We start from the raw sequence: 23608 nt of genomic DNA on the forward strand, positions 1-23608 counted from the left end.
CTCGCGCATTTCTCTGACTATAGTTCTGACTATGAGATCGCCGCTCTGCAGGGCCGCCCGCGCCGCCGCCGTGCCGACAGCAGATGGCCGGGGCCTTTTGCGCCTCTGCATACTTCCCACGTACTCTGTCTTCGCTCTTTCTCTCTCTTGCTCTCTTCTCTCGCTCTCCGTAGCTTTCTCGTGAGCAGAGTTAAATTTACTAACCCATATGGCGCCCCTCATGCCTCTAACGAGCCCTTCTCTCTTTCTCTCTCTCTCTCTCTCGCATCGACTGTTTTTCTTGGTCTCCATCTTTTCCTCTTATTTACACTCTTTGCTTTTTCAATTTATATTTCTTTATTTTTTTTTAATTATTGTTTTTCTCTTTATTTCCAAAAGATAATATCATGACAAATTTACATTTTTTAAAAACACATTCACTTTAATTCCAAAATATTATATATTTACAATATAAAAACATCGTGAATCTGTCAATTGTGTCTATTTGGCAGGACTTGAGCCGAAGGCAAAATAAATACACTTTCTCTTTCTCTTTCCCGTCTGTACCCGGATGGTACAGGCACGTGCGTTCTTCGACATTTACCACCACCGGTTGAACCCGCAGCCCGACGACCGATAGGATTATCGCGCGATGCACCGATGTCGAAAGTCGAAATTATCCCGAGAGCAGTTGCCGATGCTCCACTCGGCCTGCTTTGATGTAGCAGCATCAAACGAAGTCGGTAGCAGTCTCGGATTCTCGGAAGACACGGTCACAGAGAACTTTCGGCGGGTCCTGACCGATTTCTGGCCGCCGCTCGTGCCGGATATCGCAGACTTGGCGTGTCGGCGAAATAGCTCGAAACCGACGTAAGCCGCAATCGCTATTTGGAGTGCTCGATTTATTTTCGTAGCTTCAAACACGAGAGCCGTTTAAACTATATTTTAAATCCCGTATCGCGAGATCAGCTTTACATAAAGAGAATTGATGGGTGGAGCGATGAGAGATACCATATTCAACTCTAATCGAGCTATCAGCGAGTAATGATTTGATTAATGCATACATGCATACATATTCTTACATATTAACTACTTGCTTCTTGTTTTTCTTTTTAATTTAATGGTATCATGACAAGTAAGAGTTGCATAAACGGTTTGTTGCGCGTCGCGTTCTACGCCATACGATATAACGAAGGACGGTGAAAAAGTGAATTAACTCGTTGTTCCCGCGACTGATTACGGCCGAGTTTGCAATTAGTAAATTGACTCGCGACTCGGTTGAGTTGTACGCGCGAGCATTGAACGAACGAGAACCGATAAAATAGCCACTATAAATAACAGTTACGTGCAATGCGCGTAAATCACTTCCGTGCGGTATGCGATCGAGATGCGCGAATTAACGTCCTTTCCATCGCTACAACCAACAGGTTCATTAGCAGTATCTACGAATCGATGAAACTGAGAATGAGCTTTGTGATTTGTTAAAAATAAACATTTCACTGGCCTAAAATTATTCTATAATTCCTTTTATTGATAAATTTAATATATTACATAAAAATTAAAAAAAAAACTCGTTAAATGCAAATCGACGTTCTTGTCAAAAAAGCAATTTTTTTCATCATTACAACAGATAAGTTTATTAGCAATACAAATGGATAAAACTGAGAGTGAGAGAGAGCTTCGCGATTTATCAAAAATAAATATTTCACTGGTCTAAAATTAGGTAACCTTCATATAATTCTTTTTACGAATAAATTTATTGCAGAAATGAAAAAAAAAATCTCTTTAAATGCGAATCGGCATTCTCGTCAAAGAAGCAAATTTTTTTAAAATTTAAACACTTCTACCGTAAATTATTTCTCGATGGACGCCTTGAGGAATGCCTATGGTATGTCATTCGGCGGCATGCGTCGTCTGGATACGTAATCGTAACCTTCGCAGACGCTGCAATCTCTTATGCGTGCGTGCGTTGCGTGCGTGCGTGCGTGCGTGCCGCGGTCTCTTATGCGCGCGCCTTAATTGGCTTTACATTCGTGTACACGAGCCGCCTTATTAAAACAGCACGAGGCGCGACTAGCGACAGTGCGGCTACTGTGCTCGATCGTTGCGCACGCTTCTCGAGCGAGTGAGCGCACCGTCGCACGCGGGGCGATTTTCCGCGCGCACTCGCGCTAATAGCACGCACGCGCGCGCGCTCATTTGCTCGCTCCATTCTTTTCCCGCTTTCGTTAGGTCGCCTGGGAATTCCGCCGTCGTGCCATTCTATTTTTAGCCGATCACTGTAACTTCCTTCCGCGATAAATATCACGCATTATCGTAAGGTAGATATTGACGTTGGAGGAATATTGAAGTATGCTTGGCTGCCGACATTGGTCTCGTATCGCTGGCATTAATTAAGAGAATAGAACAAAGGAAATCCCGTTTACAGATTGACAGATTTAAAACCGGAGTACAGACCTTTGCATAACGCATGATGCACAAAGCATAAGAAAATCAATCAAAATCTTTCATTTCGTGGAGAGGAAGGAAATGAAGGACTTTGATTGGTTTATTTTTTATGCATTGTACGTTATGCAAGATTCTGTGCTTCTGCCCTTAATCAAAATTCAATTTAAATGTCTGGCTAAGTATTACAAGGAGTTTTACAAGGAAGAAGAGTAACGGACGGATCTATCGGTCCGCTGGAGATTAGCTTGTTGTAACACGTAATGTAATTTACATAAATACATTATTTCGTAATACACAATATTACCGAAATTATAACGGGGGATATTATAGAGCAGCGTTATAAATATTCTTAAATGCGTTTTCGTGGAACGCGATTGCGAGACCGAGGCTCGAGGAAGAACAGCGAGAGGCAGGGGACGAGGGGGCCGCGAAAGTGATGGGAATCGCGCTGCAGGAGGAAGGGAGAGGAAAGGTGGGGCCCGAAACCAAGGCGGCTAGCAAGCGAACGAACCGTGGGTCCCACGGCCGAAAAGGCTGCGTGATTCGCGTCCCAGACGAAGGCACGAGCGGCGAAAGGTCGAATGAACAAACGAAACGAATGGCTACGTGTACAGGGGGTGGCGGCTAGATGATTCGGCGTATCGCGATGTGATACGTTTAGCACGAATTACGTGGACGCGATGGAAAAAAAAAGGAGACGACAAGACGACGCGACGGCGACGGCGACGGAGACGCTCGGTTCCCGAAACTCCGCCGATGCGTATTTTTAGTTACGTCGCGCGTGCGAGCTTGCGAGACTCGCACGCGATCGACCTCTCTCCCTACCGGCGGTTAATTTCTATGTCTGCGTGCGGTACCTTCCTTCCTTCCTTCCTTCCTTCCTCCTTCTCTCTTCCTTTTCGCGTGCGTGTCACGAACTGCGGAACTTAGGACCCATTACGCGTCGATAGAGTTTTATTTCGATTCGAAGCCTTCACTCGAAACGAACACGTTGTAGCGAAAGTCGGATCCGTTCTGTTTATGTGTATATTTTCCACGCTTGTATTCGTTAATGTGACTCTTTGACAATGTTTATTTAAATAAAATTTCATCTAGTAGGTCTAAACTGTGTGACTTTTATTTTCAAATAATATATTCAATCGATATAAATTAATATTAAAAAAAGGATTTGTAACAGTAAAACGAATTTCCCATGAATTGCGATAGAAGCAATACGTTGTTCGTTTGTAACGGTACCACTCGGCAAGTTCCCTTTCGCTGCAATCGAGTCGGTTCAGGTTCGAATTTACTCTGCAAGAGTGTAAAAGCATTGAGTATAACGGCCGGTGCGTCGCCTCTCCGATGCACTTCCGGTCTCATCTCACAGATTCTTGTTACGACGTCGCTCAGAGGCGTCGTTTACGCAGAAGCGCTTCTTAATTCATTTCCTTTCCCAAGGGACACGTTTTCTGCGCTGCTCTACAATTTTTACTTTAGTTGGTAGAAATTTAATTATTTCAGAAATTAATGAATCAGTTCGCAATGACAGGAAGATTCTTCTGTCGCAGCGCGAGATCTTTGTTCGCAAGATTGCGGGGAGTCCATTAAAATTCAATCGAAACTCTTGTTACAGAACGTTGCTGCTTACGCAGTCATTGTTCCTTCGGCAACCTTTGACTTTTCCTCTATAACGTCTTTAAAACGAAAATACGACATCAAAAAGTGTGCATCTGACCTCACCTTTTCTTCTGGTCCTTCGTCACGTGGTCATCGGGCAGGTACGCATCAGCTGATGCACGTGCGTGGGTGAACCTTATTGACTGACTGACTGACTAACTGCTCGTCCCTTGGGCGATGTACTGTCGCTCGACACGAACGATTTTGTGGCTGTTATTATCGACTCCATCATGCGTTGCAAGTTTCGTTTTGCCGGTTTAATTCTTAAAATACATTTTTATATTACATAATAATTATAATGATCGCTCTTACAATAGCTCGAAAGACGTTGTTGCCATGTTTTTTCTTTCATTATTAAAAGAAGAATCTTGATGTTTTTTTCATATTGATAATGAAACTTTTCTGTGCAACAATTCGTAATTGATTACAATAAGAGTCGAAAGTTGAAAACTTCAATGGCCGGCCCGATCGAAGCGTGCATTAATAAAACAGGCCGCATCGCTTCGCATTAAGGATGGCCCGTGAAAGCGTGACTTTTGTTCGCATTATGGCGAATGAGGAAGGAATAGAGCGGGAGCCATTCATGTTGGTTCTACTTACGAGTAATTATTCCATGTTACTTTTTGAAATATTCGCATAGCCTCCAATTTCTCTAATTTCGAAATACAGCTTACAAGTAATATACACTATTATTTAATTCCTGAATACAACTTTGAAGAGATTTCGACTCCGCTTGCGATATCTCTTGTAGTCTCGTTCTCGTATTTGATATCATTTTACAAATTGGCTGCATCGCGACTATCGCGACTCGCAACTGCCTATCGGTGTCCTTCCGTGACTCGTCTATTTTTACCGCGTTCTCTCATTCCTGAACGTGCCACCCGGCGCATAGCGACGGACGTTCTCGGGATTAGGTAACGCGTTTCCGCGACAGCTACGAGGACGGTGGGTGAAATTTTCGCGGGCGCCTTCGCGTCGAAAGGAGGAAGAGGAAACCGCGGATAACGAGCGACGACACCCAGCCGCCGAGGACGGTGCATTTACATGTAGACCGTTCTCTCCTCTTTCCTCTACGCGACCGTCTTCCGCGATGATTAATACGCGCGTATATATACGCGCCCGCGCTCCGAGATTGCAGCTACGTCCTGTTGTACGTGAAGAAACGCGAGTCGACAGAGAAAGAGAGAAAGGAAAGCGGACGAGAAGAGGAGGCGAATCGCTGGATAGAGAGGACAGTCTGCGCGCGAGTCGAAGCGAGAAGCGACAACGAGGAGAAAGAGAGTGAGAGAGATCGAAAGAGGAGCATACGCGAGCCCGAGAAGAGGAACGACGAAGCGGGGTTCGGGCTGACGGCGGTGAAGAAGGGAAAAGAGAGGCGAGAGAAGGTGGAGGTATGCTGCGCAGCCGTGGGAACCGACTGCCGAGCGAGCGAACAGCTCGCTTCTCCTCTCCTTCTCGTTCTATCGCGTTGCCCGCCGCGCCTGCCGGCTCTCTCTCGCTCTTATCGTAGCTCGTAGCGGCCACGCCGCGCCTGTCGCCTCTCCCTCTCTTGTATTTGGCTGCCACGCGGCCTCTCGCTCTATCGTGCGCACCGTCGGCACCGTCGGCACCGAGAGAGGACCTTCCGATTCTTCTTCTCTCTCCTCGTCATCCCTTGCGTTCGCAAGGACTTTAGAATCAGGCTAGGATTCGCGCGTTTCCTCTCTCCTCCCTGCATCCTCTCGGGTATATCTTCGCCCGATCGTCTTTATCGTCCTGTGTGGATTTCTCCTCCGCCTTCCGCAACCGCGCTCTCGTCGTCGGTGATTGCTGCTACACGCATACCTACTTGCACACGCACACGTATACCCAAGGCGCATTGTTCCCGCGGAGAACCGCGCCTTTTTTCGAACGCGATTCCTCGCCGATTTCATTCCGATCCCCCGTAATAAATTAGCTGACGATCACGGTGGCATTTGTCTTCTCGGCGATTTATTCTCTCTCCTTTCTCTCTTTTGCTTCTGATTTGTTACTCTTACCGCAAGGACTATCTTTTTTTCTCTTGTTTTCGTAAAGTACACGTCCCGCGTGTCTAAAACTTTGAGAGACGCGTCCTTGCCGCGAGAGAAAAAGGCGGTTTAGCCCTGTGTTTCTCATCTCGCTTCCGTCTACGCCTACTATGTCCTGCCGTCGTGTTCGTCCCTTTTTCACCCTTCTCGCGTGTTCGAGGGCCTTGGACCGGTCTCAGACCGCATCTCGCACATTCGGTACCCCGCCGTAAAAGGTGCACTACAACCTGCGCTTCTCTCTTTCTCCATTCGCTTCTTTTAGCAGAGACAAATTGCTCCCGCGTCCTTCAACCCTTTCGCGGCGAAGGGCGAACGCGTACCTGTACGATGTACGTGCATACATCGTCAAGTTAATTTTAGATGGAAATATGTGTACATAGCAGAGATTCAACTGTGTTAAATAATATAGAAACATTATGTTTTCTTGCAGAAAATTAAAATAATTACTCGAAAAAGCCGATTGATTATAAATATGAATGAATATTTCTTTCATTTCATTACATTACGAACATATATTTAAATTTTGGTTTGATTATCTTGAATATATATAGTATGATACTCTTTAATATTTATATATAATTTATCTTAACGTTTGGATTATGATGTTATTGTTTTATTTTTTATTTTTTCCTCTGCTTTAGTTTTATACGTTGAGATTAGAGTTCCAAACGGGAAAGGAAAGCTCGAGAGAAGTGCAGCGTGTAATACGGCTTTTGCATAAATTTCCATGTGCGAGATGACATTCGCCAACGGGATTACCGAGGAAGACTTGTTTACGGGAACTCGAGCGAAACACGGGCGGGAATGGCGACGCCGGCGGATATAAACATTTATTATTCTCCGCGTTGCAACAACTAACGAGGTCGCGTCGTAATACCACGAGCCGTGCGGTGCTCTCTTTCTGTGTTTACTGTACATGCTCGTATGACGTTAAATAATTAAACGACGTATTATCATTACTGAGACGTGTAGCGTAGAGTACGATGCTGCAAGGTATATTATACACGGTAACACCGTCTCTTGTCGGGACTTGTCGAAGTGATCGTAATGCTTCGTGGTTTCTCGCCGACGTGGAACATCATTACGATATTTACGAGCTGTCATTCCGAGTATCTCTACCTGGTATCTCTCAGCTCCTAAATTACGTCGCTCGAAACAGCCTGTGTACAGCGGGTATCCCCGTTTCCTGTCTCATCTGGGGACTTCTCGACCCTTTTGAAACAGATTTCTTTTTGACCTATATCTTTAGAATTATATGGGATAGAGCGGGACTGTTTCGTCCATTTCTCACGAGAGATATAGTTTATGTTTCTGAGCAGCGTATACATTTATATTTGTGCTCTCTAGAACTAATCGTGATTGTATGAGATTATGAATACGTTAATGCAAAAAGATTTTGTTTGTAAATTACTTTAAGGTTGAAAATGACTGAATAGCTCCGCGCTCTACCCTAATTGAACAAATTTTATTTTGTTAATTAACTCTCAATCGGGATCTTTGAAGGCACCATCGATCTTTTGATTATGAATTTTTGTAGATAAATTTAAACCTGTAAAAAATAAGTAAAATACAATTGTGCGATTTGATGACGATAAAAACTCGTCGTTAAAGCTTCGACAAGTATTCCAGAATTTTTTCAATTTCTTCTCTTTCTTGAAGATTCCTATTGTTGACGGAAGAGTTAAAATTCATGTTGCCAGCAGACGGTTAAAAGTTGTATGTACAATATATAAATATTTACGATTTCAAACAAGTTTATCAATAGCACAAAGACAATTTCCAATAAATCATCGAAGATTATACGAAATTAATCGGCAAATTTAGTTAATCAATTGTGACGCACTTGCAAATTGTCTGTTGACATTTCGTAATGATTTACTTAGCGTAATCGTAGTTTCCACGTGTCGGCACACTTAGCACGCGCGCACGTGTATCTTGACGGTAGGTACATCATGTGGTTATGGAAGTTGACCCCCATGGGGTTGCAATTCCCCTCGTGCCTAGACGATAACTCGAAAGGGGGTGATTTTCGCGCGTGTTGTCCCTCTTCCTGTTCTCTCTCTCTCTCTCTCTCTCTCTCTCTCTCTCTCGCATCCTGTAGGTCCCCTCCCTCTCCCTTTACCAGTGACGCGTAACCGTTTCTCTTCGCTCGTACTTGATGTGCACGCTCGTCGTTCTGCCGGCGGGCGGACGCGTGGCAACGCGTGGCAGGTGTGCACGTGACGCAGCATACCGCAAAACGTTTAATTTGTTATTAACCCTTTCACCACGGAAATATTTCCTTTAGCGTTACCGTTATATTTCGAAAGTGTGCACGAGTCACGGTCGAAAAATATGAATGACATATCTTTTCAATTATCAGCATTAAATCTAATTACAAGACTGAATTAAGAGCAATTATTAATTTCGTCGGAAATTTCTCCTCGAAAATCTCCTTTTACTTTCCAAACCGATTATTAATTATAATTGTTGGTTATTAATTTATTAATTATTCTTTTGTTCTGATCAAGAAACACGTAAGACTGACGTAGCTTTCTTTTTCTATTTACAGGGTACATTCTCGTTGATAGTGGAGGCTTACCACGATGCGGACAACAGCACGCATCAATCGGCCGGTGAGTGCAGTTCCTCTTTTTCTTTTAAAATCATGTACTATGATATTGAACACGAGTGCGTGCTTGCGCACACGCGCTTGTAAAAAGTCCGAATGAAGGATTATCGTAAAATTAGTTCTGTAGACGTTGCGCGCGCTTCTATAAAAGCCGCATGAGAGGAGGCAAGAAGGTTGTAGGGCATGTGTGGTCCAGCTGGCCCGTAAGAGAGACACGATGTCTCGTGCACGTACCAGTCGAGAAGGAACTTCCGGTCTCTGAGCATGACACTTACCAGAGACGTTGATTCCTTCGTTTTCTTCCTCCTTCGTCAACTGTCTCTTGATATTCTCATCCCTTTAAAGTTTCCTCAAGCTAAGAACCGGAGGGAGAGAAAAGGATAGCTTGATTGTCTTACGGTATAGTGTCTATAGTCAAGTTTGTCCCATTCAGTTTATAAAAGCTATTTAACTCCAAAATAAAGCTCTTCTTATTTTGGAGTTAAATAGCTACGATGTACTTATTTTGAAATACATTTTATACAATTTGTTATATTTTTTTATTAATTGTTTCTGATTGTTATTGTCGTAATTATTCTCCGTTTTATAAATACTGTACTTTACAAAATACAAACATCACATATGAAAAAAATATAAAGAGAAATTGTGTGTTGTTTATGAATACTTCCACATCGTCAATTAAAATTCATTTCTTTGAGTTTCTTCGTTTCTTTGTCGTTTTTATCATAATCACTATTTCCAATTTTGCATGATGGATCATAAATATGTGTTTGTGTGCCTCGGTAATAAATCTTACGTCGACGAGATCGGCCGTTGTTCCGCGAACAATCGTCGCGTTTTCATTGTTCTATTCAGTCTCTATTGCTGTTGGTCGTTCCTCGTTTGTAACCGCGCGTTATTACGACAACGCGTCTCCGTTATGTCATAGCGTTGTGTTGTCGACTAGGAGTTGCAGGAGAGAGGAAAGTGAGAGCAAGGAGAGGAGAGACGGCGGATACCGGGTGGCGGCGGTGCGGCGGCGGCGACGGCACTAGTGTTTCCTTCCTGTGTAACCGTAGTACACTCATCTTCCATCGCGGTGGAAGTAACTTGAGTAACCGAGTATATACGGGCGCATCCAACCAGCCTAGCTTAGACCTACCATCAATTGTTCTTAAATTTTACATTTGGATGCTTTTTTACCCTGTTAAACTCATAAGGTACCCAATTTGATCAATTTAACTAGCACAATGGAGTTAAACAATTTAATTTTTTTTTTTAAGAAAATGTATTAAATTTAATTCAAATTTAGTTTATTATTTACTAAGTGCGCGTTAATAAGTGGACGTTGTTTACTTTGAAACTAATCATATAGAAATAGATCGATTTATATTGTGATACACATGAAGGTTCAAAATACCAAAATGTTATTTAACGCATGGGATTGGGTTACAATTGCTCCTTTGATATCTAACAACGTGAAGAGAGAGAGAGAGAGAGAGAGAGAGAGAGAGAGAGAGAGAGAGAGAGATTTGAGGGAAAGAAAAACAAAATTCCAAATTATATTATTCCGGCTTTTCATTTATTCTAATTTTCGATGTAATAATTACATGTAGAATTTTACCAGAGGCGGATACAACTTGTAAGAATCGCGCATCAGGCGAAACTCGGAGTGCGTACGGTTTTCTGTACGCACTCGCGCGCAGGTAGCACACGCATCCGCTTCACTTTATTCACTCTCGAGACCGGCTTTAAAAACGGGGTAAGAAGAGCGAGACCGCTTAATTTCTTCCTCGAGAAGTCCCGTGGGGCCCCTCCGGTAATTAGAATCGGCCGACGGGAGAGAGCGGAAGCTGCATGTATACGCGGCGGCCGCGCGCCCTCATGCGTGTCGCACGTACACGCATACACCGTCACTCTTCGTATCACCTATGCCGCCTCTGTCGTTGTCGCGTCGCCGACGCGGCTTCGGCCAATTAAACCGAATTTAACTGTTTCGGCGCCACGCGGCGCGTACTTCATTCGATCTTGCGTTTATTTATCTAGCCATCCCTTTTTCTCTCAAATGCTTTCTCTCGACGACGAAGCAGTTGCTCGAAACGCGCCAACGAGTTTGCAAATGCAAAGTTCGTAAGAGTACAAAACTGGTTCGGAAGTTACGTGGGGAATCTCGTTTCAAGGAATCTAATGAACCGAGATTACCGTGCGTGTGTTCTCATCTTCTCATGTGCCGCTAATGAAACTCATTGACTGTTGACACGGAGACCAGATTCTTGCGCCGTTCCGTATATCTGGGTGAGTTAAACTTGTTCCTCATAATTGTTCACACATGATTTGTCCGTTAAAATAATTGAAAATTTAACGATACGTCTAGTTTAAAAAGTATTTAAAAAACTAATTGTACCTCTTCTGCATTGCATCATCCAAACGGCTTCATTTTATACGGTAATTACTTATATTTTGAGCTTTTTTTCTCTGTTTGACACAACGTTTGCGTTCCAGGCGGGGCAAGAATCTTCGTCAGTCTCTGGATTTTATCGTCAACATACCGCTTACCTTATACGCGTCTGCTTCTCGGGATCTGCGATTCTTTTCTTAGCGCGCGGATGTTTTATAAAGTCATCGACGTATGGAGATCTGTTGTCTCAGTTATTCGTCATTTCCTCGCACATTTGTCGTTTCGCGTCGAATACTGACAATGAATTATATTAGTCATTAGACTACAGCATAAGAAAAAATGGTTTACGATCGGTAAATTATATTTTCGAAATCTTAATAAAATTCTTTAAATTAACATAAATATTGTTTATTAATATAAAGCAAGAAGTATCTGTACATAAATTATTCCGTTAGAATTTTTGTCCTGATAACATTAAATTTCAGTAAAAGAAAATAGAAATAATTTCTCGTTGACGTGTCTGAGACTAATTTGTATCCTAAAAGGTTAATATACTACGATAGTGTCTACACTAATATCCATGATGGGTCTCCAAACATCGTGTCCCGGATATACACCTAGCCCGGGGCCTTTATCGCATATACACCGCTTACATTGTGCTCCGTCTACCGTGCTGCTGCTCCGGGCACAATATAATACCCACAACGCACCGGCGAAACGAGCCCTTTATTGCCGCGTTGCTCGGATGCTGCTTCCTTTCTCAGGCGAACACCACCACCACCACCGCCTCCTCTCCTAACCGCCGCGCCGCCCCCGCTTCTAGCGTTCTCGCCTCCTTCCCTTTCGGGCGTCCCTCTTCCTCCTTTTAGCCACCCATCACGCATACACGTATACCCATTATCCGCGTTGCGTTACGTTGCATATATATGCCACGCCGCGGCCGCGACCGCGGCGATGCACGCGTCGCGCCGCTGCACCTGCGTTCGGAGTTGCGTTCGCTCCGCGTCGCGTGTTACGAAAATTTCGTGGGAATCCCACTCGCCGCCGCTAATTATCGCCGCGACGTTTCTCAAGGACGGTCATAGACGCGAGACAGCCAAGATCCGCGAGAAGAGACAAGATCCGCGTTCTTAATCCTGTTACACAGCTAATTTCTCGTATTACAGGCTCGGTATCGAATTGCTCGTTCTCTTGGTGAATTACCTTTCGAACGGTATATTTCTTGCACGTAGCATCAATAAAAATGAACCATTCATACGCGCGATGTATACGCGCAAATGTTCCAACTAAAAATAAGAGACTTTAAATAAATATCGGATGGTCTTAAAGTCTCCTTTTTTTTTATTCCGATCTAATTTTATTCTCGCCGATGCGACGTTATTTATAAATCTCAGCGGGGCAAGGTGGTGCCGCGTACGAACGATTACACGTGTCGATGAGAGCGCTCGACGAGCTGATCGATCGTTCCCTCATGTGTCGAGCGTGCACATGAAGTGGCATTATTGTACGCGAACCAGTTTCCTTTGTCGCTAATGACGACGTTCACCGACATCCGCCTGCTTCGTGTGCTCGGTCGTTGCTCGTTTTGGTAAAGGCCGATCGGATTACTACTCTTCCTTTCCTTCATTCATCCGCCGTAGCGCCAGCGGGGAAGAGAAGAAGAAAGAAAGATTCTCTCTCTCTCTCTCTCTCTCTCTCTCTCTCGCCATTCGTTTGTCCGTTTGTCCGCGGTGAACTGACAGCACTATTATGAAGCGTTATGGGATAACGCGCGTAAAGAATTAAATGGAGATCGCGATATATATCCAACTGTGGTACTGTTAAACGCTTCTTTAACACACGCATTTAAGGAAACGGTAGATACGTTCCTGCTCGTAATATCACCGTCGGTTCGTTAACTAGGTACTATGTGGACGTTCCGGAACCGCCGATGTATATCTTTGTGCAAAATCATGTAATTGAAGGAAAAAATTTAAATCGACTATAACATTTCAAAATATTATATTTTCATTTCTGAGAGGTTTTCGTTTCGAGACTTGAGTCAAGTTTACCAGTTTGCTTAAGATTGACTGATTGTGAGAAATTTTATTTTATCTTTTTGTAAGGCAAATAATTAAATTGCTGAAATATTAATTTTCGATGTTAGAAAAATCTCTATAATAAGACACTAATCTTCATCACGAAATTTCTCTTAAGAATTATAATTCTGAATTTATCGAAAAAATTGCAATTTGTACAGGTAAATTGTCTCTTACATGTATAATGTCACATTTGTTTCCGTTGAATGTGTCCAGGACATATTGGGTAGACTGACATCCTACTTGAGAGTATCCTATTCATTCCTAATTGATATAGCGCGTTAGTTCTTCGCGATGCGTACGCATGCACATATACACATACGAGCGAAAGGAACTCCAGTAGTGGTCGTGGTTCCACACGTGACTTACGTCACCGTCGATTGTCAACCGCTTTTTCCTGGCCAGTCTCGTGCGCTCTCTTTCTCTCTCTTTCTCTCTCTCTCTCTCTCTCCCTCTCTCTTTTTCTCTCCTACCTCTCTTCTTCTTACAAACAGAACACCGTTGTACGCCGCGACTCGCTCTCTGCACATCACCCGATGCACTTGAGAGAGCGCACCTGCCTTCTTTCATGATAATAACGACGGCGATAATTGGCCGCCTTCCCTGCGCACTCCACGTGTCAACTGGAGTGCGCAACGAAAGAGAGAAAAAAAGATCAGGCTACGGCGTCTTGCCTCGCGATTGAGAAAGTCAATGAAAAATAATATAAGTCTACTTTCTTAAAATCTTATGGAAAAAGATTAATCTTCAAGTGGAATTCAATTTAGATTAATCTTCGCGGATTTTTAAAAGCGTGATGAATTAAAATTAATTTTATTGCGTTATGTATACCTGAGATCGCGCAATGATTTATTAGAATACTTAGAAAAATGATTGGCTCAATATTGGGTCATGGTCGTCAAAACTCTGTGCGATCGATAGGCTCTCTACCTGCTAAATCTTCAGTGGGGGCGGAGCCGGCGGCGTTTCGGAAGTTAATCCGCCGCGTTCGGGTTTTACGATCTATTTCGCTAAATAATCGGCGCGTCTCTCTCGTTTTTTCACGCAGAAACAGCGCAGCGGAGGCAAAGCGCCGCTGGCTACGTGCCAGCTCTTTCTCCTTCTTTCTCTCGGGGCGATACTTGTTCGGCAGCCGCTCGTTTCTGAATGAACAATAGAAAATGTCGGCTACGCGCCGGCGCTGCGCGTCGTTAATGAATACCTTGAATCGGTCTGGCCTCGAGCACGCCGGGTGTTTACCGGGTGTATACGTGCGCGGACCGTGGTCAAGTAGAAACGATCGGCGGCGATCTCTCATGGTATGGCAAACGTACATCCTAATGTTGTCCGGGAGAAACAGCAGCAGGAAGTTGTAACTTTGCCGATACACGGCTGGTAGCGCGCAACGTAATCACTTTCCAGCGAATGTAAACGTGGATTAATTTTTTCCGCGCGTCTTTGCGAACGTTGACTACGTGTTGGAACGTCAACTTCCCATGCGCGTGTATCTTACATATTTGTGTCTTGAAAGTCTGACTTTTGCTAGAATTTTTATATAAAAAGATACCTTCTAAATATGTGTATACCTACTGTTTAACGAAGATGCTGCTGACAAAGATGATTATTATTTCACTTGAATATTTAAATGTCAAATGCGGAAACGTCAATGTAACGTTATTTGGAATATTGCATTGTTGCTGATTAATTATACCAATGATTTGTTTCTTTAGAAATCTATGTCTTTGCAAAGATTTATAAATCGATTCATCTTCGAGTATGTTTTGCTCCGCGCATTTATAGTAGCTCTCTAGGGATCGAACGTGAAACGGTGTAGCGTGCGAAGATCGGCGTTTTCGGAACTCGTAACAGCATCACCTGGGAAGATAGCCCAGTAAACTGCCCCTCTCTCTCCCTCTCTCTCTCTCTCTCTCTCTCTCTCTCTCTCTCTCTCACTCTCTCACTCTCTCACTCTCATTCTCGACTCCCGTTTCGCCGACAGCCACTTCCCTTCTGGGAAGAGAGGCTGATCTGACTCCCTCCTTAAGTATCCTCGGGCACGCCATCGGCGAAAAACCTTCGTCCTTTTGTTTCCTCCTCGCTCTTTCTTTTCCCCGCTCATTCGTTTCTTCGTTCTTGCGTTCTTTCTCTTCGATGCGTGTAGTGAACAGAGAAAGAAAAAGACACAGTGGCGTGTAATCGAAGGGTCCTTTTCATTGTCAGCAAATCGTATTATTAAGTGATAACAATATCAATTGAGTATCTTCGAATTACAAAATTTTCTCGGTCCACACATAATTATATTGATAAGCGAGGATCTTCAATTCCGCGGTTAATATCAAGAATTGTTTCGCTAATAGTTAAATTATTTTATTAATAAACAACATTAAAAATCAGAGCAGTTTTTGTGTTTGAAATAGTTTTACTAATAATGTTTCTAATCATGTTTAAATTAGAATAATAATTTTGGAAAACATCGATCGTAATTCTTTTCTATGATAATGGAAACATAAATTGCGAAAAACTTACGAGTTTTTGAACTGTCATTACTCAAGTTATCGTGTCATACTCACTTAATCTGTTAGTGATGATTTTCGAACGATACTTTCAAACTATTGAGATTCGATCTTGTCTCTTGACGGCTACGCTACTGATCTTACTACATGCGATAGACCGCAGTGGAATCGGTGGGCCCGATACGCTACCGGTTCGACTGCGAGGCGCACGAATACGCGTGTGCACCGAAAACCGGTGCCGTGAGATGCAGGTTTTTCGGTAGGGCACCTGATCGTAGCCCCGGATCCTAATCTGTCGGGGCTATTACGATAATGCGCCCTGGTGTAAGGAAGGTTGTAGCCTCCACTCGTTCGTTCGCTCATCCGTTCGTTTACATGAAAGTGAGTAGAGACACCGGACGAGAGGACGAACCAGAGGCGAAGACGAGAATGAAGTGAGAGAGAGACGAGAGAAGAGAATAAAAGACAAGGAAAGAAAGAAAGAGAGAGGAAGGACGCCTCTTTCCCAGAGCCGCAACGTGGTATACTCACTTACTCTCTTTGTGCCGGATGCGTGCCGCCGACAGAGTAGCAATAGCGGACGAACGTCCGGTCTGCCCCCTCCCCTCTCTCACTCTCTCTCTCTTTCTCTTTACTTCTCTCTCCCGGAGGCCGATGCACTTCGATCGCATCATTGGGTGCAGCGGTGCACCTCGTCGCTCTGCCCCAGTGCTGGTTGCCTCGACTAATTACCATCACATTGCGTTTCATTGTTGCAAACGCACCGTTAATTTGGTGATTAACATTGATTTCTGTTAGTGTATTCGATATATCTACTCTATAAAATCTTTGAAGTGAAACCTAATTCTTATTTCTCAAGAGTGACAAAGAGTGACAATTGAGCCAGTGTTGAAAAAGAGTGGTTCAATTATCAATTTTTAAGTGAGTTCTTCGATGATACTCGAGAGTATGATAACAACAGCGATACATGCGTCTAAATTAATATAAAAAAATATATACGATGTCTTACTAGTAGCTTAAGATACGATATAAGATTATATATAAAGAAGGTTTGAGTAGTTGGACGTCGAAGTCACTCAAACGGAACATGTTCTTTTGATTTTCCAGAGAAAGTATTGATCATGCGGTTGACCACCCAGAAGTGGCTGGACGTTGATCCGGATTGGACCGTGGACGACTTCGCGAGTGCACACTCGCGAATAGAGTATGAATATAGGGTGACTTGCGCGCCGCACTATTACGGCAAGGGTTGCGAGGACCTATGCCGGCCGAGAGATGACAACTTCGGCCACTATAGTTGCAGCCCAAGCGGCGAGCGCGTCTGCCTCACTGGTTGGAAGGGCGACTATTGCAATACCCGTAAGTACACTGTTTACTGGCATAACCGCACCGTATTTTAACGGTAGCGCGACACCCTGGCCGCTATTTATTTCCGCGTTCTTTATCACGACTGCACGCGCGCATCAGACATTGCGTCCTATCTTTTCTCAATTTGATTAATAATGATAATAACCTTAGGCTAAAAAAAACTACTAGATGAGGGCTAAAAAATAACTAGTGATGAATAAATCATGATGTGATTATAAAAGGAAATGACTAAAGACTACGACTGTTTGTACTATTATGTTCTCCCGACGCAATCTCGCATTTCTTCCAAGGATTTTGCGAGGCACGCGGTTATTAACAGGCAACGTTGCTGCCTCCGCGATCCCTACCGACGTCGAATATGCACGCTACCTCGGTAAACGACGATACTCTCGCGAATCGCTCGGCGCGACTCGCCGAACCGTTCCTATCCTCGCGTTCTCTCTCGCTCCGCGTTCTTTCAAAGCCCGGCATCTCTGTGAAGGAGAGGCCCAGTGCAGTCGGTGGTGGTGCGCTGCAGCGCGGCGCAGCCGAGACTTCGAAGCGTGCAGCAGCTTCCCACGCTTGGCTCGCGCGTGTGCGAGTATCCCCTTCTCTCTTTCTCTCTTCAACTCCCTCCTTCGTTCGAGCTCTCTTTCTTTACTCTTCTCCGTCCCGTGACCCGACTGCGGCATCCCTCTCTTTTTCACTCTCGCGTACCTGCGAGCCGACCGCGACCTAATCCGTGTGCACGTGTAATGATCCGAGATTGTGTGAACGAAGGAGGCGAGGGGGGGCAAAATCTGCCTTCGTGTGTGGCTCTCTCTCTCTCTATCTTTTTCGATCTTTCTCTTATTCTTCTCTCTATCATTCTCTCTTTCTGCCGAGACTCCGCGCGAGTCGAATGGAACGGCCGTGTCTGTTACCGGAGTCACAGTCATCGATGTCGGAGCTCCTGGCCTCTGATGCGTACAGGTTCGTACCCGCACCTGGTCCGACTACGTCTGACCTGTACGTACAAAGGTGGTTTTATTCACGAAAAGGACTTCACTAGCTAGTTTTAGTTCTCATTCAGTAAATCCGAGACTCGTTTTCGGATCGTGTCGAATTGTCCGAACGGACAAAAGCTCCCCGACCATGCTGAAGTGTCCTCAAATGTCTTTAAATTTCGCGAAAAATGCAAGGAAAAATTCAGAAAAAGGGCAATGCATCATTCTGTCTGCTTCATACTAGAACTGGAGATTGTATAACTTAAATTATAGAATCGAATCATTATACAATTCCAAATTGTTTTAAAATAATATATAACTTTTATATTTTTTACTTGTGTGTTTTACGTAAAAGATAATATAAATCATAAACGTGTTTTCTATGTTTCTTTTTTATACGTTTTAAAAAATACGCATAAAAAATATCTGCAACTTCAATATCGAGGATTAATGATATTCTATCTATATATTAATATAGGAATCGATTAATGTCTCCGCTTGAATCATGTTCCTCGAGGTTTCCACTTTCCCACGAGTTTTCCTCGTTTATGCCAATTCTCAGATCCCGAATTCCAGACTCTCGAATCCGATTAAAGTGAAAGATCGATCGTAGGCGAAGTCTCCCCGTGTGTGGGGCCCATCGGTCCCCGGTCGTTGCACTCGACGCCGACTGCTCGTGGCCGCCGCGATCGACAAAGTTCGCGCGTCGATTACTAATGGACTACTTTTCATTTCGTGGATATTCCTCACTATCGTTCGACGAATCAGTTGTTCGAGCGGTCTTTTAGAACTACTCTTTTAGAACTTGTATCGTATGCTGAATTCTCTGATATTGGAAATAGGACGATTTAAAAGGATTTAACACGGCTAACGGTCTTCGGAAACATCTTTCTTTTAATTCGTATTACTCTTTCTGGTAGCAGAAAAAGCAAGATTACGCAAAAAAATTGTTTTTGTAACGCATTTAATGAGGCGGAAAAAACTTGATTGTCCGCTACCACAATATTCCTTACGATTATGCAGTCTAACGAGAAGCGGCAAAATCACTGTCGCGCTCTCGCTCGATGAGCAGTCAGCCGCAAAACGTCAGGAAGTACAACGATATAAATCACGAATGGCAGACTCTCCTTCGGAACGAGTCTCGCGAGAACACAAAAGGACTTTCACTTCGGAATCTGTTAAAACGGCGGTATCTCGTGTTCGATTTTGCTGCTTCCGCGATCTTTTATCGTTCTCGCGCGAATCTCTTAAATTCTTTTCAGTTTTTTTAATACGTGAATACGTCTCTGTTATACGCCGTGTTTGTGTTAATCTTCTAAAGCTATAAAGAACATTGCCGTACAGAAATTTAATACTACATATATTATTACTCTACTTTGTAGGTAAATTTTTGAAAAAAGTTGTCATTTGTCGAAGATTAATGATATCGTAAATTTGTTAATATATTTTTACTTGTTTGGAACCGCTTTATCGTCACTTTTTCTCCAGTCATTTGGATTAGACGTGGGGGTGTCCACACCCCTTCGTCTAATCCAAATCGATAACAGAAAGTACTCGTCATCGGGTATACTCGCGACCGAATTCCCGCGGCTACACTCCGAACATGCACTTTGTCTGCAACGACTTCGATCGCACATGACGAAGACATTAACTCTCTCTATCTCGTTAACCCCATAGTGAGAGGGGTGCCTCGGTCGGTAGGTTCAGAATAGGCGATTGGGCAAGCAGTTGAACTCTTTCGGGGGTGCCAATACGAAGGCGTTATATAGGGGTTGTTGGCGGGCGCGCAGAGAGAGAGCAGCTGCAACGCGCGAACGAGCTGGCCTGAGCGAGTTGGGCCCTGACAGCTGCATCGAGAGGACGGTGCTTTAACTAACAGCTGCCCTGAACTCGTGCTCGCACTCCACGTACATTCCGGCTTCTCTATCCCCCCCTTTTTTTCCTCCTTCCCTTCTTGTCTCCGCAGTTTTTGTTACCCCTCGGTGAACAACGCGGCACTTTTCCGAATGTACCTTCGGTGTTACCTTTTATCTTACAGTCTACCTGACTGACCTTTCAAACCGGATTATACCTATCAATTGTGGTATAGATTTAGCTTGAGACGACTCAGACTTCAACAACATCATCGTTAAATAAAGCAGACAGTAATGGCTACCTTTGAGGATATGCTACTCGACCCAAAATTTGTATCGGTTTTTGCCTAAAATCTTGGCCACAATAGATGTAATTTCCGGTCGTCAAAAGACTAATTCTTACAATCCTCTCATAAGTGACTTCACGAGTCAACGAAAGATTTTGAATCCTGCTTATATTTTATATCTTATAGAAAAATGTGTCGGTGTTCTTCTTTCATCTGACTTCTAACTATTCGTGTGGACTACATTTAGCAGGTATTTGTTACAATCCGGCGGCAGGTATCGCCTAGACAAGAAATGGCGACGATCATTCATTCTTGTTAGAAAGGAAAAAAGAGATTTTTGAGGGGAGAAATGAATTGACAATACTCCTGCTACCAAGGGGGTCGGAACTGATGACCGTTTCGAAGGGAAATCGGTGACCATAGATCAGGAAATCAATAAGTACGTTGCGAAACTGCAGGAATTCAGGATGTAACACCAGCTGTGTAGCGACGTATATCTTTCTTTTTTCATGCCCTCTGCTTAGGGATTAGGCGTTTAAAAAGAACCGGTGCGCAAAAATCGGCAGATTCATCGAGAATGACACTTGTGAATGTATTATGTGTTACCTGTTCTGTCTATTCAATATATGATCTCATTATGATATTTAGTATATTTTATTCGTTCACGCGATTAATAATAATTTTTTCGAACTTTATTGCCTACACGGATGATTATTTAATTAATTGTTTATTTTGTGTATCTAAACTAAAATTTGTTTGTATATATCATGTATTTGAGTATTTAAAGAAAGAAATCTTAAAATTTAAGCGGACAAGCCCTGAATTGTTGATCTGCAATTTTCAGAATACAATTTCAATTAGCATTTAAAATAGGTATATGATATGAAATAATATACAAAATATAATAGATAAATATTAATTAATTAATTAATTAGGTCAACTTGATATGAAAATGAAAATAAATTAGCTAAAATTGACTAATTAATAACTTCAATTGATAATAAAGTTACATTAAATGAGAATGAATAATTGTTATTATTATTTCGTTTCATTGTTACCGGTCTGACCTAATAACCAGTTTCAACGTTTGCAGCATTTCACAAAGTCCTGCGGAATATAATTTACAATTCATTATACGTGTTATACACAAATATAATTTAATTACGCATAATTTCATTAGATGTTTATTATGTCGATATGCGAGGACTTATCAATATTCTGTTAGATTCTCTATACAATGCTTAATTTGAGAAACGCGATTGTTAAAATATCGCATCGAATGAAATGCGGGAGAATCTTCGACGTCTTCTTCTTGGCTTCTTAGAACACTTCGGTCGGCTTGGAGGACCAGTGTTTCGCGGGAGGAGAACATGCGGCGAATTTATAGCCCACCTCGCAAGGTTTTATCTCGAAAAATCGCATGGCCGCAAATCGGTCGTAAATAATCCTCGAAGGGCAAGATTTGTCGCGGCTTACGAGATTTGTTTAGTCACTGGCTTCTCCGTCGCACCTTCTTCACCGCCAGGAAGAAAAGGACCTTCCTTACCTTTTCTTTCGGCAACGGTACGGCGAAAAGGTGGTATACTTGAGGGGGAGGGGGAGGGGGAGGATAAAGAGAAGAAGGAAATGGTAGAGGCAGGGAGGGTCGCAGTGGAATCTCTGCGATTCGGTCGTTCGTCGACGATACACCGGCGGCCGGAGAGGGTACGAGGAGAAGAAACTGCGGCGGTTTCGATGGCGGGGTTGAGGGGGGTCGTATCTCTCGTTCTCCGCTCTATAAATACCATACTCCTTAGCGCTCAGCCTGTGCCATGCCATACCGCGCTGCGCCGCGCCATGCCATGCCGTGCCGTGCCGTGCTGTGCTGTGCCGTGCCGTGCCGAAGTCCGTCCGTCCGTCCATCCGACCGGCCATGGCGAATAAGAGAGTCGGGCCGTTGCGCTCGGTGCCAAGGTCACGCGGCCCTCGTGCTGCTGCTGGCCCTGCTCGCCGGCCCTGCCTCGCCGAACCGTGTCGGAGTAGTCGAACTGCCGCCCTCTCAACCCCTTCATTCACCAGTATCGAGCGTACTGGGAGATTTTTCCTTTCAGTTTTCAACCTGATTTCGACGACGAGCGCGACGCCGTTGGCAAAATCATTATTTTTATCGAACGCTTCACCAGAACGGTGAAATTTAATTAATCCTATGTGGTAATAACGATGACACTGATTGATGACGCTGTTCTAATGAACTTTCTTGCATAATTAGTGTATATACATACAAATTCTGGACTTAATATTATCGATCTTTTCTGCTTGTATTTACATGCAAAATCTTGGTCGATTATCGTGCTGTTGTCTCCCTGGGTTAACAAGGTGACAAGGAAGAAATCCAAACGAGCGACTATCAACTCCTCGCATATTTGCACGCGGTGCGAGCTGCCAGCGATAAATCGCAAGGGTAATGAAATTGTGTCACGCATCGTTCGATGCGACGACGTCTAGTTCGCGAACACTACGTGAAGAAGGGGAAGAGGTTCGTACTCTTTCGATAGTTGGCTGGTAGCCATCGAGTTTCCTAGTTACGTATGCGGCAAGGAAATTAGTCGATTGGTTACCGATATGAGAAGCAAACGCTACCGCACGTGGTGCGTGTCACTCTCCTCACCTTTTAAACGACCCGCATCCGGGGTGCCGTTACGCGTCTCCCCCTCAAATTCGACCGAGTCATTCGTTTACGGTTTACTTGTTCGATAAGGAAATGGAATACGCGTCTTTCGCGCGGTACCACCACCTGTTAATCATTCCGTTTCCTGTATTAGCGTTTTCAATTTTAATTCTTATACTGAGGAACAGTAAAGTTTATCAAACTGAAAATGTATCAGAATAAAAGTACAAACATAAAAATAAAGTTAAAAATATTATATAGAGGAAAGTTGCCGAATGCGTACCACTTAACCTATTTTTTATTATATTTTTCATTTGGCACCGTTTTGTATGCAAATGAACATTAGAAATTGTAGCTTGAGATTTTGGACGCTTATTATTACATGTTTAACTTTCCACCAATAACAAATTAATTTGTTATAAATCTTTTTATAACATGCTGCAAAATCTACGATTTAGGCAACCAGTCACTTAAATCGTATCTATAGGTATTTTTTATCGTATTCTCTTTGAAAGTATTGAATTTATGAATGAAAACAATTAAAAATATAAGATTAATAAAAGAAATCATTAACTAATACCTAATAATTAATTAATACCTAATTTTAATAATTTATTTTAAAAAATCAAATATTTTATAATTATTAACAGTAATTAACAGTAATGAAAAAAACAAATAACACCAAAATACATAAAATTGGCTTATATTTTTGCACTTGACATTTATATTGATATCAATTATTAGTTTTATTATTGTCAGTTATCAGTATTATCTTTTGATGGTACGATTTAGGAAACTT

At 43.1% G+C, this 23608-nt stretch overlaps 1 protein-coding gene across 1 annotated transcript in view; it reads left to right on the forward strand.

Moving 5' to 3' along the window:
- Positions 1-23608, forward strand: part of Delta (neurogenic locus protein delta) — a 41702-nt gene that overhangs the window by 9455 nt on the left and 8639 nt on the right. The window contains exons 3-4 of the mRNA XM_018445485.1: positions 8683-8746; positions 16797-17048. Of these exons, the coding sequence (XP_018300987.1) occupies positions 8683-8746; positions 16797-17048 (316 nt within the window). The remainder of the gene's footprint in view (positions 1-8682; positions 8747-16796; positions 17049-23608) is intronic.

Source organism: Mycetomoellerius zeteki, unplaced genomic scaffold (genome assembly GCF_001594055.1).
Source record: "Mycetomoellerius zeteki isolate Tzet28-1 unplaced genomic scaffold, Tzet1.0 scaffold159, whole genome shotgun sequence".
Lineage (NCBI taxonomy): Eukaryota > Metazoa > Arthropoda > Insecta > Hymenoptera > Formicidae > Mycetomoellerius > Mycetomoellerius zeteki.